The 19,312-nt window shown below is 37.4% G+C and overlaps 1 protein-coding gene across 2 annotated transcripts in view; it reads right to left on the bottom strand.

Moving 5' to 3' along the window:
• NLRC5 (NLR family CARD domain containing 5) overlaps positions 1 to 19,312 on the bottom strand; it is a 99,699-nt gene that overhangs the window by 60,101 nt on the left and 20,286 nt on the right. The window contains exons 2-6 of one of the 2 annotated variants that reach the window (XM_023494215.2): positions 11,834 to 11,894; positions 9,336 to 9,491; positions 8,267 to 8,582; positions 4,848 to 4,910; positions 387 to 455 (exon numbers count right to left, since the gene is read on the bottom strand). In XM_023494215.2, coding sequence (XP_023349983.1) covers positions 387 to 455; positions 4,848 to 4,910; positions 8,267 to 8,561 — 427 coding nt within the window. In that variant the 5' untranslated portion in view covers positions 8,562 to 8,582; positions 9,336 to 9,491; positions 11,834 to 11,894. The remainder of the gene's footprint in view (positions 1 to 386; positions 456 to 4,847; positions 4,911 to 8,266; positions 8,583 to 9,335; positions 9,492 to 11,833; positions 11,895 to 19,312) is intronic. The other variant, XM_012553827.3, reaches the window with a different exon arrangement.

Raw genomic sequence — 19,312 nt, 5'->3', positions numbered from 1 at the left:
AAAGTAGTATATTACAAAGCCAGTCACTAGAAGAAATAAGTCAACTTCCTAGTACCTCAAGTTGTTATTAAAGCCTGCTCTGGAGAGTTCTTTCTGGAACAGGAGGAATAAGGGAACAGAGAGGTTCTGGGAAAAGGATAAATTTCCCCTACTTGTCCCAGGACACCACTCCACCTCCCAAAGCCAATCTGGAGAAAAGGTTTTTCCCTATTGTTTGGGGTCTTCTTGGGTCACTGTTTAACATCAGCTAGCCAGTAAATACATGATTCAGGAAAGTGCCTTTGATAGATGAGACCCCAGTATAGTCTGGGGTCTCTAGTTTGTTTTTCCTCTTCATCTCCACTCTCACTCCCCTATATACATATTGGCTAATGGAGCTGAGTTACCCAGCTGCTGCTGCCTGGACCATTTTCGAGGAGGTGAGGATCCTATCTCAGAGGAAGGTCTCTTGACGCCTAGGAGAGAAGGTGAAAGAAATAGAGATGTAAGCTATGAACCTGGAGCGATGAAGAATCTCATGGGCATCCGCTGAATTGTCCCTATCTCTTGGGGGTGAAGGAAGAGGGGCAGGGAGTGGGGAGAGGCACGGGAAGACAGCTTCCAAATACAGAAGGACGATCCAGAATGCTAGAAGAAACCAGAGAAGGGGCTGGAAGACAGCAGAACCCTCCAATTCTCTTCTTGATTTTGCATTTGTCTGCAGGAAGTGGGATCTGGTCTAGAAGGTGGGAGGTAATTCAGTGTGTCTGTAGTAGGCAGAGATCCATGTCTTAGTATGGCAATAAGAGGAGACAATAGTGGGACAATATGAATGAGGGTCTTCCATGTCTGACAAGCTGGCAGACCCTACAGACTACAGAAGTTATTTCTGATGACCTCAACCCTGCTTGATTCACAAAGGGCAGAGCCTGTAGGCAGGAATTTGGGGACCATTATATTGTTTCCTCAATTCCTTCAGTCAGGAAAAGTTACAATCCTATTATTCTCCCTTTCCAAGTCTCTCATAGAGTGACAATAAAGTTCAGATCAGGAAGGGACAATGGAGGTCACTTGTCAATGCTTTAAGTGAAGGACAATATTTTAACAAGTGGTCATTCTGCTACTACACTCCAGTCTGAGGCAGATCATTTTACTTTTGAACATTCCAAATATGAAGTTTTCCCTTACACCAAGCCTAAATCTGCCTTATAGAAACAGCAAAGTGGTTCAATAGAAGTAGGCCAGGAATCAGGAAGACCTGAATTCAAATTTGAACTCAGACTAGCTGTATGACTTTGGGCAAGTCACTTAATCCTATTTGTCTCAGTTTCCTCAATTATAAAATAGGATTGATAATAGCAGCCATCTCCCAGGATTGTTGTGAGACAAATGACATCTTTGTAAAATCTATTTATTCAAACTTTTCATAGAAGTAAAATATAAAGTAATATAAATATAAAAATAAAATATAAGCAGTAAAACATAAAGTAATATAAAAGTAATCACCAAAACCTACATGCAAACTAAATTAAACTGTGGTATATGAATGTAACAGAATACTCAAACACAGTTAAGACTAACAAGTATAGGTGCTTAATAAATCTATGTTTCCTTCCTTCCCATTATTCAAGCCGTCAAGCTCTCTTTTTGGTCATGAGTCTAAATCCTGCTGGTCATTCAATGTAAGTATGATTTTAGTCATCTGCCTTCTAGGCAGCTCTGTCTCTGACAGGGCGGCACTGAGGAACAGAGTGGAGAAGCCAAGCATATGATCTAAACATCCTATTTTCCTTTAATAATCCCTTAAGAAACTACCTATTTCTGTTTTCTGGGGGTAAGCAGAACAAGTCTAATTCCTCTTCTATTTAGTTCAGTTCAGTTGTTCTGCGGTTATGTCCTATTCTTTGTGAGTCCATTTGGGATCTTCTTGCCAAAGACACTGTAGTGATTTGCTGCTTCCTTCTCCAGCTCATTTTACAGATGAGGAAACTGAGGCAAACAGAGGTAAGCGACTTGCTCAGGAACCAGGAAAACAATATATACTTTGATTATAACAATGTATAAAATTATTTTTTCAAAAAATATTTCACAAAATATTTTTTTCAATGTGTTTTTGGTTTTGCTGAATTTTTTCTTATTCCTTTTTTTTTTTTAAATTCTTTGTCAGAATGAATGATTCTCTGAAAGGGGAGAGAGGGGAAAATATAGGAGGAAATGAAAACAACATGAAAACAAGAGATACTGATAAATAAATATATAAAAAATATTTAAAATACCAACTCAGCCTGCTAAACTGGCTTAGCAATTATTTATATTTTAATGACTCTGATACATACCATATGAAAATAATTTTTCAGGCATTTCCTCTAAATACTCATTGGCATTTTTGGCTAACCATTCATTCTTGTACATAGTAACAACAACATTATGTGATAATCAATTATGATAGACTTACTTCTTCTCAGTAATACAGTGATCCAAGATAATTCGAATAGATTTGTGGTAGAAAATGCTATCCACATCCAGAAAAAGAACTACGGAGAATGAATGCAGATTGAAACATTCTTTTTATTATTTTGTGTGTATTTTTTTCTCATGGTTTTTCCTTTTTGTTCTGATTCTTCTTTCACAACAGGACTAATATGGAAATATGTTGAACATGATTGTGTATATGTATAACCTATATCAAATTGTTTGTTGTCTTGGGGAGGGAGGAGGGAACAGAGAGAGGAGAAAAAATTAGAACTCAAAATCAGTATGTTAACAGGGTAGACAAAGCTTAAATATATCATCAATGGAACTGTAGAGTGGTGCACATATTTTGAGGAGCACTATGACAATTGAAGGATCACAAAATGGCATACTTTTTCTATTCTATTATCAGAATTCTATCTCCAAAACTTCATTAAAAGGGAAAAAAAGGACTTATCAATTAAAAAATATTCATTGATGCTCTAGTTTTAATAGCAAAATAATGAGAAGTGACTTTTATGTACAACAATTAGAGAATGGCTAAGTTATAGTATATTCATGTAATGGAATATTATATCTTTTAAAAGAATAAACATAAATATACAAAAAATGACCATACAAAGTGATACAGAGTTAAATCAACAGAATATAACTGTATAAACATGAGCAACAATTATATTTTTTAATTGTTGGAAAAGAAGAGAAGGAAGAAGGAAAACAGGGCCAGCAGTATTTTCTTGTAAGAATTTCTTACAGGAATAGAAAGAGAAACAACATAAACATTTGCTTGTTAGTGATTTACTAATTCTCTTGGTTCCTTCTTGTTATAGATAAGAGGGTTTGGCCAAGATTTTGCCCCTTGTTTATATATTATTTGATTGTTTTTTGTTAATTATTAAGTTGATGGTTTAATTTTTAAAAAAAGACTAGGACTAACATGTTAATAGTTCTTATTTCTATAGCATTTCTCCTAATCTATTAATTATATGAACTTGGGAGGGACCAGTAAGCCTGGTCCAGAAGAAAATAAGGTTAATCTGACTTCTTGATGAACCCATATTGACTCTCCATTGTAGTTTAGCCCACTATTTATAACTATTTAATAATTACTTGAATTTAAATTAATTAATTAATTCAACAAATCAAGTCTCATAACTTTTCCCTCAGATTTCATCAGGACTCTGTCCATTCATTCTCAGTTGGTCATTTGTAATTCAGTTGTTAACTAATGATCAACGAGCCCATTAGTTGGCTAATAAATCATTTTTGGAAGTTAGCTGCTCAATGAAAAAATTATTCAGATGACTAACCTTTAATCAATGGATCAACCAATCATTTTTTGAGAAAGCTGGCAGTTCAGCTTATATACTTGTGTTCAAGTTTCTTAGAAGGACAACTTCCCCTGATCTAGAATATAGGCACAAGGCCCTGAGGTTTAGTGACAGAAAAATGAAAACCAATTTCTCTAAGTGAAACCAGACAGGGGAATTTTAGAGGACTTGTGAACTAAAGGAGAGAGTCTGAAGTCAAGCAAAACCTCCCCTGCTGTGCCCTGAGAAAATGCTGGGGTCTCTCAGATTTCCCAGAAACCTCTAGATCCACTCCAGAAGACTGGCCTGTGCATCTAGGGTTCATAAGACAGCAAGCAGGTCTATATTTTGAAACAATATTCTCTTCCTCTCTGTTTTTCTTACAATTTGTTAGTCTGGGAAGAAAATTCTCATTCCTGATGAGTAAGATGCAGGAGCACCTATGTTAGAGCCAATTCATTGGGAATTCCCCTCCAGTTCTGAGGGAGTCTGGAAGGAAAAAGGAAAGCAAAAAGGCATAGGAGACAGGGGGAATGTCTCCTCAGGCACAATTCAAAACTGAAAGAAAGACAAAGGGATGGTTCTGGGAAACTCTTGAATGGCTCTCCATTAACTCCTGCCAGGGAATGGCCCTTTAGAAAGTTTTTCATGACTTCTCAAGTGTCATAAGTCTGAGGCGCATGGGATTTGTAGCTGTTCCATTAAGGATCATGGAATCCAAACCTTCATTTTACAAATGAAGAAATCAAGACTCAGAAATAATTTCTTCAAAGTCTTTCAGGCAGAAATGAGTCATACGGAATCATAGAACTAGCGCTAGAAGGAATCTTAAAGAAATCTTAAAGACTATCTTTCCAATCTCCTCATTTTACAGATGAAGAAACTGAGCCTCTTAGGGTTATTATGATGGCTTCGAGATTAAATAACTTGTCTAAACTCACACAGATAAAAAGCATTAGAGTCCTGAATCAGGTCATCTGATTCTAAATTTAGCAGTGTTTCTACTGTGCGAGATCTTGGTGCTTTAGTGTATGAAGAAACCTCTGGTTCCCTCTGAGCCCACCCATCCTGTCACCTTAGACTCACCTGAATGAAGGAGCTGGGACTTAGGAAGGGCATCTTTACAGAAAATGTTCTGGCTTGGAATCTCTGAAAGAGTAGAGAAATTAGGCAAATGTCTCATGGGCACAATGGTAAACTGAGGCACAGGGTGTATTCTATCTCCAATACAGATATGTCCCCCTCCTAAGGTCTCTTCTGCTGCCTTGCTTTGGTATGATGATACCTGTGAGTTTTCAAAGGCAGTGCCAGCTCAGCAAAAGTTCTAGTAGGGTCTGATCAACTAGAAACATCTAGTCAGAGCCTGGCTAAGATTGGGGAATGTCTCCATCAGAGGATTGGCTGCAGCAATTTGTGAACCCCTCTTCTAGGTCCCAGAGGGGCTGTGATCTAGGTTAGTGACTATGTAAGAGGGAGAATGTACATTGGCGAAATCATGGGTTCTCCATATCTGGTAGTAAAGGACTTACTAAGTCTTAGAAAAAGGTGTCTGAGTGGACTCCATCCCAGAAGGGGAAAAAAGAGGATAAATTGGAATGACAGGATGCTACAGTAACAAAAAATAATGGACTTGAGTTTGGTCTTAACTCTGTAGGGTATAATTACTTAAGTATATGACCTTAAGGAAAGTCACTTAAATTTTCTGGCCCAAATTTCCTCTTTGGTAAAAAGATAGCGTTAGCAAGAGATCATTATACATAGCAACAGCAAGATTATATGATGATCAGTTCTGATGGACATGGCTCTCCTCAACAGCGAGGTGATTCAGACTAGTTCTAATGGTTTTGTGATGAAGAAAGTCATCCAGAGAGAGGAGTGTGGGAACTGAATGTGGACCACAACATAGCATTTTCACTTTTTGTTATTGTTTGCTTCCATTTTGTTTTCTTTCTCATTTTTCCTTTTTGATCTGATTTTTCTTATTCAGCATGACAATTGTGGAAATATGTATAGAACAATTGTACATGTTAACATATATTGGCTCACTTGCCATCTAGGGGAGGGAAGGAAAAAATTAGAACACAAATTTTTGTAAGGGTAAATGTCATAAATTATTCATGTATATATATTGAAAATTAAAAGCTTTAATTTACAAAAAGAAAAAAATGATAGATGAAATGTTCTCTGAAATCCCTTATAGCTCTAAATCTTTGAAGCTCTGAAATGAGAGATGATAGACAAAGAAAAGTCTGGAATAAAGGCAATCTCCAGGGAAGCCCTATCCCCTTTGGGTAGGCTCCAAATTAGAAGCTTGAACCTGCTTAATGGAAAGGGCCTATAGCTACTTTCTCTTCTCAACATGTAGCCATAAAGTAGCCATGAATGAGATAGCCATGAGTAAAGTCAGTAACTCTACCTTAAATGTACTTTTCCTTAAGGGTAATTAGCTCTGAGTGTCTCAACTGGGCTTGTATCCCAAAGAGATCATAAAAAAGATAAAAGGATCCATATGTACAAAAATGTTTGTAGCAGTTCTTTTTGTAGTAGCAAGGAACTAGAAACTGAATGGATGCCCATCAGTTGGAGACATTATGGAACATTATTGTTTTATGAGAAATGATCAGCAGGATGATTTCAAAGAGATCTGGAGAGACTTACATGAATGCCAAGTGAAATGAGTAGAACCAAGAGAACATTGTATATAGCAACAACAAGATTATGTGAAGATCAATTCTGATGGACATAGCTCTTTTCAACAATGAAGTGATTCAGGTCAGTTCCAATGGTCTTGTGATGGAAAGAGCTACCTGCACCCAGAAAGAGGACTGTGGGACCTGAAGGTGGATCACAACATGGTATTTTCATCTTTATCTTGTTGTCTGCTTGCTTGGTTTTTTCTTATTTTTTTCCCTTTTGATCAGATTTTTCTTATGCAGCATGATAAATGTGAAAATATGTTAGAAGAATTGTGCATGTTTAATCTATATTGGATTACTTGCTATTTAGGGGAGGGATAAAAGTTTGGAACACAAAATTTTGCAAGGGTGAAAGCTGAAAACCATCTTGATGCACATATTTTGAAAAATAAAAAGCTATTTTTAAAAAAGTAATTAGCTATGAAAAATATTCAGGTGATTTGAGGGAACTGAATTCTCACTGTTAACACAAGAGAGTCCTTTCTTCCATACTCATAATACAAATAGGTAGGTAACCTGAGCAACACAATCACAATTCTTCTGTTACTGGACTACAAATAATTTCTGTTACTGGACTACAAACTATAAGAATAGCTCACCTTTTAAAATGTGAGACCAAGCCTCAGCCACTCACTACCAAGACAAATTTCCAAGAGCAGGATTGTCATGGCTAAGTGATGTCAAATCTGGCAGTACAGGACAGGAGAAAGGCTCTTTGGCTTTAGCTTAGCTTTGGACAGTTTCTTGTCCTCCAGCTCATGGCATTCTATTAGAGCTCCTAAAAATAGGCTGCAGTGTCAGATAAAACTCTAGGAGACAGACATATATGTCTCTTCTCCCCTTCCAAAATGCAAAAGGCCCCTTAGAGAGATGGGATGGAGGTTTAGAGATAGGTATCTGTTAATTTTCTGGTTTATTGGATTAAAAACGAAATTTGGCACTTGATGAAACCAGGAAAGGGTTATAAGAAAACCAAACTGCTAATTAGGAAGCCTGGGCTCCTTGTTCCTGTCCCTGATTCACCATGGGAATTTGGGTACCTTCATCTTTCAGTTTTTCCAACTGTAAAATGGGAGATAGGGTAGAAAAAACAGATTAAATGAACATTAAGATCCCTTCCAACTTTGCTAACCTATGTTCTATGAGGTATATCTGCTCTGGTGTTTTATGTTCTATGTTCTAAGATGCCTCCTAGCTCTGCTCAGTCCTATGTTATGTTTTGTTTCAGGAGCCACCTGCTAGTGGCTGCTGGGGATCTAATCCTGACCAGCAGAATAGATCCCTTCATAAGAAAGTCTAACGATACAAGGAGACTGAGAGGCAGTTGTGTTGTCTGACCTTTCTCCTCTTCCCTCTTGCCTCAGATTTACTTCATTCCCAATTCACAAGCAACATCTGCTAGTAAAAGCTGATTTGCAATTCCTTCAAGCGTGTTATGATTCACAGCTGTGGGGACTTTCTGAGAACCGACCTGCCCCTTAATAGTATACTTCCCTTTAAATTAACCCTTTACAGGGTTTTTGGGTTTTTCACTTAAGCATGATCCTTAACAATGTTTTAAGACCTTTGCCATCATATCTCATTGAAGAGCACTTCCAGGCCCAACATCCTATGTTCTGTAGTATACAGCAACCTACCTCTGATATTTTATGTTCTCTGTTCTAAGGTCCCATTTGGCTCTTCCATCCTAGGTCACATTCTAAGATCTTTGCCCCTCCACTTTCTGATCTAAGATCTCTTCCAGGTCTGTCATTTTCTGCTCTTTTCTAAGGTCCTTTCCTCCTATCTCTGCCAATAGAGAGTACTTACCACTATGCATACCCCAGACACTCAGGAGCATGGTCTCCAGGTGTAGGGGCATGGTGTGTTCCATGCAGACACAATGGATGAAGGTCCGCCATGTGGAGAGGCTGTGGGCTCTCAGTTTGTCAAGGAGCAGGGAGACTTTCTGGGTGGGATCTGGGAGGTCATCCACAGGAGTCAGGTCTAGGTCAGGCAGGAAGAACTTGACCTTTAAGATCAGCCATTCAAGATCCTTACTGAGAAATCCAACCAGATGCTGTTGAAGGCTTTCCTCATCATTCTGCCAGCTTAGGGAGTCCATCTGGGTCCACCACTAAGAGGACTAAAGAGGGACAGGTTAGCTGATGGAGGTGACAATATCACCTGACGATGGAGAAAATCTCTGGCCAGGTTATAACTCTTCTTATTTAGCACATTTGAGAGGCCGTGTGCTAAAGGGCACCAAGAATACCCCAAATGGAGTCATGAAGAGTCAGACACAATTGAAATGACCAAAAAACAAATCTGAAAGTGCTATCGTATAATCATAAGCTACAATGCTGATGGTGGTGATGATGATGAAGATTATGAAAATGATGATAATGGCATGCTTTCCCCAAGTTTACAAAGAGAGAAGAGCCAGGACTTGAGCCCAGGTCTTTTGAGAACAAGCCCAGTGCTCTTTTTTCGATTCAGCAATCAATTATTGATCCACTAAGTGCCCCATGCCAAGTCCTGGGGGATGGAGGGTGGGAATGAGGTGAGACATGAGGGAAAATAAACAGCATCTCTTACCTTAAAAGAGTTCACAATATAGTTGAAATAATCAGACTGATACACATAAAACAACAAGAGAGTACATCATTAAGTACTCTAGAAAACGGAATTGACAGTCTGTGCTATAGGAATTCATAGCAGGTAGAGGGCACTATAACCAAGATTCATGGGGGGAGGGGGCATTCTGGAAGAAGTGGCCAGGGAGGTCACTTTTATTTCTTAAAGTCAATTTTATTTCTAAAGTCTCTGTGGTTGGCCTAAGAAGGGACAAGGGGATAAGGTTAGGGTGGGGTGGGAGACTAGTTTGAAAATGTCCTACCTGATTTGTAGAATGAGAAGATTCATCATCAATGTTTTAAGATCCCTGTCAAGAGAGTAGCAAGATGGAAGTTCTTGTATCCATAAAAGCCTAGGTTCCAGTTCCTGAGGATATACCAGGACATGGTGTTCTGAGAATCACTCCACTGTAGATGTCCTAAGGAGAGAAAGAGAGAGAGAAAACAGAATTGGGACACCTCAGAGGCAAGGGAACTACAATTCCCCTTCCTTCTTCTTCAGTCATACTCCCAATGAGCTCCTCCCCGACCAGAGTCAGGTGGAAGTCACAGGCTGGTGGTTCTGGGGGGAAAGTGAAGTAAAGAAGAGGGGCTTTCCCAGTGAACTCCACTCCTTTTCCTATTTACACTTAGCATTATGCTGGATACTTAATAAATGTTTGTTGACTTATTGATTACATTTATATTAATTCATTTCAGGACATAAAATATTTGTATATAAGTAATTTTTTTCAGCTCCAACCACAAAATCCCTATCAGGAATTTTCTTTGTCTATTCTTCTTTTTTTAAAATTAATATTATTTTATTTTTAGATGAGGTATATTTTTATAAGATATATCATATCTTATATGTAAAGATAGCTTTTAACATTAATTTTTATATGATTTTGAGTTCCAAGTTTTTCTCCCTCCTCTTTCCTCCTTCCGTCCCAAGATAACAAGCAAAATGATATAGATTACACATCATTCATATTTCTCCATCCAATTACTATTAATATAAACTCTATTCTCCTAATTCTGCCTTTTCCCTCTTTGCATTGTTTCATAATGGTCTTTCTCAATCTTTGCTTTCCTCATATTTATACATCTTATTTGAACCCCAATTCATTTAACCATTACCTCTGTTGCTTCCAGTTTTTTGTTTTTTGTCTTGAGCAAATTACAAAGTGTGCTATGGAAATCTTCAAACAACTCTTATTTGTTAATTGTTTTGGATATGAATTTTCATATTTGTCTACATGCTGTCATCTGGGGATAACCTATGGTTCTCTGCTATGGGCACATTTTCCATTTAAAGGCTATATCCCTGGGTCCTCAGCTGACTTAAGCGAAGTTCCCCATTCAGCTTGTTCTTAGTGGCACTGTGGATACAGTCCAGACTGGAGTGAGAAAGATCTGAATTCAGATACTTACTAATTGTGTGATCCTGGACAAGTTATTTAACTTCTGTTTGCCTTGTTTCCTCATCTGTAAAATAGCACTTACTTTCCAGGGTTGAGGTGAGGACCAAATGAGATAGTAATTGTAAAATGCTTAACATAATGCCTGGCACATAGTAGGAGTTATATAAATGTTAGTTATTATTCTTATTAATAATAATACTCTCTGCTGTACAGGGGTAGTTGCTCACTACTATCATACCCCGTTTCATTCTGAAAGTCCAGGATGCACACAGGAAATAAACAGATAAAGAGGTGTTAAATGAATCATATAGCTCTTTCTACCACTCTAAATTATTTTTGCTAATCATGAAGTTTAACAAATTGATTTGCAGGATACTCAGGTCACCAGCTCTGCAGCTAGATCCAGCAGCAAAGAGGGATATAGTTCACAAAGGATTGGGGAAATGGGAGTCTCAGTGGGAGAATAGAATGTGACAAAATCATGTGTTGACAAGATATTTTGTTAAAATTTCCAAGACTACAGATCCACAGACAATTATTCTGTATTTTTTTTCTCACTTTGGATTTCTCACATTTGGATTCTTACATGTGATGTAAGAGGCTTCATTTGGGAACCTCTGGTCAGGATAAAGTCTATTTGCTTTTCTTACTTTTAAATACATATTTTGTCTTTGCCAATAAGGTTAATCATAAATATTTGCTAATTTGGACTTCTAGGGAATGAAGTTGGGAGGACACAACTGAAAAAAAAGCATGCCAGGAGAAGAGAGGGAACTAAAACTGAGATATTCTGGCAGGTGATGTCTTTGGCTAAGGGCTTAGAGCTAAAAAAAAACCAAAAAAACAAACAAAAAAAAAAAAAAAACTTAGAGAATTATAGATTCTTTTGTCATGGCTTCTCAAAGCAGAAAATATTTATAATGAGTCAATAGTAGGATGGAAATGAATGAGAGAGGTTGGACAGCCCTTCTCTCTACCTACTCCTACTACATGTAAAAAACAATTTGCAGACTTTGAAAGACTGTTTGAATATCAACTATTATTTATCTTTAATTATTACTCAACTAAGCTTGTTCATCTTAATATATTAAATAAAAGCTGGGCTTTTGAGGAACAACTTCTCAGCAGATATCAAAGGAGTTTAGAAAGAAGGGAGAGAAGAGAGAAATGAAAGACATTACTCTGATTTAGTACTAGGTACAAGGCAAAGCCCCTAAACTTTTTTGTGAGCATCACTTCCTTTCTTGGAAAGTTTGTTGACTTTTGGGCTAAGTGGTGGGGAAGAAATTCTGGAATCTGCCATATTTTCATGAAAAGAACAATGGAGATTTGGATTTTAGTCCAGCGCGATAACTTACTGGGCATCTCTGAAAATTGTTGTCCTTCTTTGGGCTAATACTACGTGTCTTCAAGTCTGACCTGTTGTGAAAATTAAATGAATCATTAGATGTAAAGGCTCTTTAAAGAATGTAAGACTGTACATAGAAATCTCTTTTATCCTTCAGGAAAATAGGAGGGGAAGAGGATTAGAGAAAGAGGTGTATGTAATAGAAAAGAGGGAAGTTTGGGGAAGGTGGTAGTCCGAAGCCAAACACTTTTAAGGAAGGAGAGGGTGAAAGGAGAAAGAAGAGAATAAATGGCAGCAAGAGGGGGAGGAATAGGATGGAGGGAAACACAATTAGCAATGATAACTATGAAAAAATTTTGAAGCAAATTTTTCTGATAAAGGTCTCATTTCTCAAATATATAGAGAACTGAGTCAAATTTATAAAAATAAGTTTTTCTCAATTGGTAAATGACCAAAAGATGTGAATAATTTTTAGATGAAGTAATTAAAGCTATCCATAGGCAAGTGAAAAAATACTCTAAATCACTATTAATTTGGGAAATGCAACTTAAAACAATTGAGGTACTGCCTCATACCTATTAGATTGACTAATAGGACAGAAAAGGAAAATGACAAATGGTGGAGGAGATGTAGGAAAAAATGAGACATTAATGCATTGTTGGTGGAATTGTGAACTTTTTCAATCATTCTATAGAGCAATTTGGAATTATATTATGTTCAAAGATCTATAAAGGGCTATTGACCTAGAGATGCTATGTCTGTATCCAAAAAAAATATTAAAAACACAAAGGAAAAGGACCTATATGTACAAAAATATTTATAGCAGTTCTTTTCTGGGGGCAAGGAATTGGAAATTAAGGAAATGCCCATAGATTGGGAAATGGCTGAACAAACTGTAGCATGTGATTGTGATGGAATACTATTGTGATATAAGAAATGATGAGCAGGATGCTCTCAGAAAAACCTGAAAAGACTTATAGGAGCTGATGCAAAGTGAAATGTACTGTGTATAAAATAATAGGAATATTGTAAGATGATCGACTGTAAATGACATGTATTCTCAGAAATATAATGATTCAAAACAACTCAGAAGCATTTATGATGAAAAATGCTCTCCATCCCTAAAGAAAGAACTAATTGTGTCTGAATACAGATTGAAGCAGCCTTTTTCTTTCTTTCTTTTTTTCTTTCTCTTTTCTCCCTTTATTTTTCTTGAAGATTTTTTTTTGTCTGTTTTCTTTCACAACATGACTAATATGGAAATATGTTTTGCATGACTATACATGCATAACCTTTATCAAATTTCTTGCTTTCACAAGGAAGGTAAGGAAGAAGGGAAAGAATTTGGAACTCAAGTTTTTTAAATGAATGTCAAAATTGTTTTTATATGTAACTGGAAAAAATAAAATACTAAGTAAAAAAAGAATACAAGTCTCTTAAAGACCCTGTGGTATAATAAAGAAGGATATGGCTTCAGCGTCAGTAAGGTCTGAGTTCAAATCTTGCTTCTGACATATGCTAGTTGTGTGATCCTGAACAATCATTTAACCATACCATGAGCCAAACATGAACAGCTGCTGATCTGCATTCCTAGGGAAATTTTCCTCACTGGGAATTCCCTAAAACAGTGAAGTCACAAGTATATTGTTTCTTCCCTCCTAGTCCCCCAAAAGACTTTGTGCACCCATATGTTGACCTTGAGTGTTGGAGTGAAGGGGAAACTCTCATAATGTCTATGGTTTTGTGAAAAGAGAACCAAACCGAGAGAGGAGAAATTACAAGCCAGTTTTGTCACACAGGAGATGAGCACAGATAAGGGGTCTTAGTACCTGCTGGGTTATCCCCTAGTCCTTCCTCCAAAGTCATAAGTTATATGACTTTAATTAAAAATAGAGAATGAGAAGGAACAAGCACCAAAGTATAAAGAGAAAGCAGTGGATGAGTCATCTGGTGCCTCTCTCCTTTAACGGCTGCTAGAGCAGATGAAAAGGATCTATATGTACTGGAAGAATGAAGTCATGGGGAGGTGAGAAATCATAAGACCACTGGATCATAGACTCAGAATTAGAGGGGAATGAGAACCATCAAGTCTAACACCCTCATTCCATAGATGAGAAAACTGAGGATCACAGAGGCAAAGAGGAGTCCAGTTTCCAAGTTTCCAAGTCCAGCACTCTTTCCACAGTCCACAACATGACAGATTCTCAGGTGCATAGACTGAGACAGTAGTAGTAAATATGAAATGGGAGGGATGTATCCTACGGTGGTAGGATTGGAGACCTCCAAGGGCATCCTGTCATAATTAAGCGGTACCTAATAAAAAGCCCATCAGACTGCTTCCTATTCCCCAACTCCTTATCCTGAAAGGAACTTTTAGAAGAATATTAATTGACACATATAGAAGTCTTTAAAGTCTGCAAAGCATGTTGCAAGTAATACGTCATTTGAGTCATTATACTGTTGTTTAGTCATTTTAAGTTGAATCATTATATAAATGGTAGTTATTACCTGGAAAGCTCTGATTCTCCATTGAGAAACAAATGTGGTATGAAGCAGAAATGGTCAGATAGTCATTAATTAGAACCTATTAATTTCTTATTATGTGCTGGGCAATGTTCTAAGCAGTGGAAATACAAATAAAGGCAGAAAATAAATACAACCCCAGCTCAGTCCCTGTACTCAAAGAACTAGTAAAGTAAAATGAGGGTAGTCTCAGAGAGAGGGCATTAAAATTAAGGCTTTTTTCAGAAGGTGGGTCTTTAGCTGAGACTTAAAGGCAGCTGGAGTAGCCAGAAGGTATAGCTCCGAGAGGGGAAAATTCCAGGCATGGTTAAGATATGTTTCAAATGTGTGGAGTTGAGAGATATGAATGTTATATGTGAGGAACACCAAGGAAGCTATTGTTGCCAGAATGCAGAGCATGTGAAGGGAAAAAAGATATAAGAAAACAGGAAATGTAAGAAGAGGCCAGATTATAAAAGCCAAACAGAAGATAAATATAAGGAGCCACTGAAATCTTTTGAGAAGAGTAATAGAGCTAGACCTTTGTTTGTTTTAGCTCAGTCTGACAAGTGAGCAGAGAATGAACTGGAATGGGAAGAGACTTGTGGCAAGAAGAACCAGCATCGTCATTATAAGAGTGTGACTGCGTGTGTATGTTGAGGGAGGAGAAATGGTAGGTGCTAGACCCACAGGAAAACTTCAAGCATAAGTGAGGTACCAGTTCATCTGAAAAAGGTCTGCAGGTTTTCTTGGGATCCAGGTTTGAAATCAGACTCTGTAGTCTGATATCTCAATCAAAAAGCCAAATGTAATCTTTGAACTTGTTAAGAAAGGTCCAGTTTCTAGGACTGAGGAGATTAGTCTCCTTTGATCAGCCTATATCTGGCAGGCAATGTTTTCTGAGTTTACCACTTAAGGAAGGGCATTCACTGTTAACCTGGGGAGCATTCAGAGGGTGGGGGCAACAACCAAGATAGTGAACTTTCTTGAGGTCATGTCATACAGACTCCATTTTAGAGAACTTGAGATGTTTAGCCCAGAAAAAAAGACTTAATAAAACCATGGTAGCTAACTTCAAAGCATTTGAAAGGACCCTGTATGAAAGAGGGAGTAGATTTGACCTGTTCAGCCCCAGAACCAGGAATAATGGTAGAAGGTAAAGAGAACTGATTTAAACTAGCTTAATTGTGGGGAAACCTTTGGTAACGATATAAACAGGAATGATTGCCTTAAGAGGTCATAGGTTCTTTTGAGGGGAGGTCTTCTTGCAAGTCTTCTTGACCATTTGCTATAGTGTAGTGGAGTTAAAGGGACCAAATGTAACTCAAATTCCATAATTTTGTGATTCTGAATATCACAACAATCCTTTGAGGGAGGTATTACAAGTATTACTATTTTTATTTTAATGATAAGGAAACTGAAGATAGAGACAGAGCAACTTGCCATTAGTTATATATCTAGCAAGTTTCGAAGTCTATGTTTATATGTAGGGCTTTCCAATTCCAAATTCATCACTACATATTCACTATATCACACTGCCTAAAACATCAGAGGTAGAAGGGATCTTAAAAGATCATCCAGCCTAGCCCTCTCATTTTACAGAGGAGACAATGACTCACCAAGGTTATATAGCAAGCTGGGAGCAAAACCTAGAATCCAGAATACTGTTGATTTAATTAACATGCATTACATTGTCTACAATGGGCAGGGCACTATACTAGACACTAGAGATAAAATGAGGAAAGGTCAAATTTGTGATCCTTAAGGAGCAGACATTTTGCTAGAAGAATATAAATATATAAATATAAGCAAATACAAAGTAAATGCACAATAATTTCTACTGGGGAAAGGGTAAAGCGGGAAAGTACTAACTAAATCAGGTATCACTATCTATTCTTTGTAGGAAGTGGCAGTTTGACTGAACTCTGGAGGAAGTGAATGATTCTTAGAGGGAAGTAAAAATTCTAGGTGGGGTGGAGATATTTGCGAAGGCAAAGAGATAAGATATAGTATGCTATGGATCAGGAACAATATGGAGGCCAGACAGTGGGAATCCAGAATGCAATGGCAAGGAATGAAGGGAATTAAGTCTAGAAAGATGGGGTATAGCCTGAAGCTTTTTGAGCATATTAATCAGCAGCAGGGAGAAGGTATTGGGGAGAGAGATAGACAGAGAGAATGCAGAGTTCTGTTGTTAAGCCTCTATTTTTGAAGACTAATGACATCACAGGGGATGTCTTGACTTGTGTGTGGATTAGATTAAAGTTAAACATGGTTGTGCAGTTATCAGCCTCATTTTCTCTTTCTGAGTCACCAAAGTTGGACACAAGTCAAGATGACTGGTCATGGCCCAGGATACAGCGGATGACTTTGGTCTCTGACCCTGACCGAACTCTTATGGCTCTGCAGAGCCTGCTTCAGCTTTACAGCTGTAGGACAAACTGTTCTCATCTACCCATTCTGCCTGGGTGAGTCTTCCATGGTGGGGATAGACGTGCCCCTAACTTGCCAGCAGGTCTATCAGTTACCCTCTACCTGGTTTAGCTCATCTGCCAAGATAGTTTTGCTGGGCATGCGGCTGAGCAGGCTAAGCTTCTTGGAACTACCACTTGGAATAGGAGTCACCAATTACCATAAGAACTAGGTGAAAGGTGGATAAGCAACCCTGACAAGGACTTGGCAAACCTTCACGCTACAGGTGTCAGACCTCCTAGAACACCCCATATGTCCCATACCGAACTCTGCAACAAAGTTAACTACTACAGGTATGGTTCTGGAACATTCATTATGACCAATTTGGATTTATACTGAAGTTATTCTAAGGACGTGATACTCCATATTCTTTCTCCACGAGTTTGCAGTGCCTGTTACCTAGGTTGAAATGCTCTTCCTCAACACCTCCATCTCCTGGAATTCCTTTCTGATCTTCTTCACAATTCAATTCAAGAACCACCTTTTTGCATGAAGCCTTTCTTAATATTATTTTATTTTTTCCAAATGCATGCAAAGATAGCTTTCAACATTCACTTTTGCAAAACCTTGTTTTCCAAATTTTTCCGATTCTCCTCACCAAGACAACAAACAATCCAATATAAGTTAAACACATGCAATTCTTCTAAACATATTTCTGCATTTGTCATGCTGCCCAAGAAAAATCAGAGCACAATAAAAGTGAAAATATGTATAGAAAAAGTGTACATGTTGAACATATATTGGATGACTTGCTGTTTAGGGGAGGGGGGTGGGAGGAAGGGGGGGAGAAAAATTTGGAACACAAGGTTTACATAGGTGAATGCTGAAAATATCTTTGCATGTATTTTGAAAATGAAAAGCTATTATTTAAAAGAAAAAGAAAAATCAGATCAAGAGAAAAAAACACAATAAAGAAAAAAGTAAAAAACACAGAAAAGGTGAAAATACTATGCTTTGAATATAAATGGCACTTTCCATCTTAAGTGTATTGGAAATGCCTTGAATCACCTTATTGTTGAAAAGAGCTAAGACCATCACAGTTGATCATCACATAATCTTGTTGCTGAGTATAATATATTCTTAGTTCTACTCACTTAACTTAGTATCAGTTCATATAAATCTTTCTAGGCTTTCTTGAAAACTTTCTTCATTACTAAGTTGCTAATACTTTACCTCCCAAGACTACTTTGTATTCATCTTGTATTTATTCTGTCTGTACTTATAAATAAAATGTCTCCTCTGTTAAGAGTTAAGCTCCTTGTGGGCAGGGACTATTATTACACTTTTGGTTTTGTATCCCTAATGCCTGTGTACATAATAGATACTTAAAAATGCTTATTGATTGATACAAAATAGTTCAACAATAAACATAATCATATCAAAAACATCAAAATCACACGATTATATGAGCAGATATAGGAAAAGCTCTTGACAAAGTACCACACTCATTTATGCTATAAGCCTACAAAGCATAGGCAGAGAAAATACTTTTTGTAAAAAAAAAAAAATACATATATATGTATATATTTTTACATATACATATATACATATACATACATACATACATATATATATATATATGTATCTTGAGGATCTGGCACATGTCCAGACAAGCCTGTTTGATCAATTTAGCCTTTATACATGGAAGATGCTGGGACGTGAATTTCAGAATCATGGCATATATGAAAAGCATATTGAAGAGACTGAGACAAGGTGGGCATGCGGCTTAGCCTGCTCAGCCGCATGCCCACCTTAATAATATCACCTAGATAATATAGTAAATATAGCACTGAGCTTGAAATCAGGAAGTCATCTTCATGAGTTCAAATATGATCTCAGACATTTATTAGCTGTATGACCCCAGCAAGTCATTAAACCCTGTTTGCCTCAGTTTCCTCTCCTGTAAATTGAATTAGAGAAGGAAACAGCAAAGTACTTCAGTAGTATCTTTACTAGGAAAATGCCAAAAGGGATCACGAAGAGCTGTACTTGAGTGAAATGACTGAACACTATAGTAAAGGGACTATGGAGGATTAACATACATTTTGTTTATGCTTTCATTTGGGAAGAGTCTGTTGATTGGCTGAATAGTCAAAACTGTTAGTGTCATCAAAAAATTTCAATTTAGTTTCTATCTTCTCTTTACTTCATTCCCATCACTGGGAGCTCAGTGACTCTCATAGTATTTGCTGAGAGACTGTGTTAGGAGAAAGTCTTTAGGCCTTCTTTCCTTCTGAGGTCACATGATTCTAATAAATGGGTCCCCATTCTTGGTCTCTTTATTTATTCTAAGTATAAGGGATGACAGCCTCACAACCGAGTGAGTTTGAAGGTTATTATGAATCATTCTGATATGCTGGTACTCCAGGCCAGGTGTTCCAATTAGCCAACTAGTTAGGGCCTGAGGAACAAAAAAAATGACCTTCTGGAGCTAGCAGCAATAATACCTTTGGAAATGAGCTTGATAGAATCTATCCTAAGTAGGAGTTGACTTAATTTCTGAAAATACTTCCCC

The sequence above is a fragment of the Sarcophilus harrisii genome, chromosome 2 (genome assembly GCF_902635505.1).
Source record: "Sarcophilus harrisii chromosome 2, mSarHar1.11, whole genome shotgun sequence".
Lineage (NCBI taxonomy): Eukaryota > Metazoa > Chordata > Mammalia > Dasyuromorphia > Dasyuridae > Sarcophilus > Sarcophilus harrisii.
The sequence above is the reverse complement of the archived record's forward strand: the minus strand, read 5'-3'. Positions and strand labels throughout refer to the sequence as shown.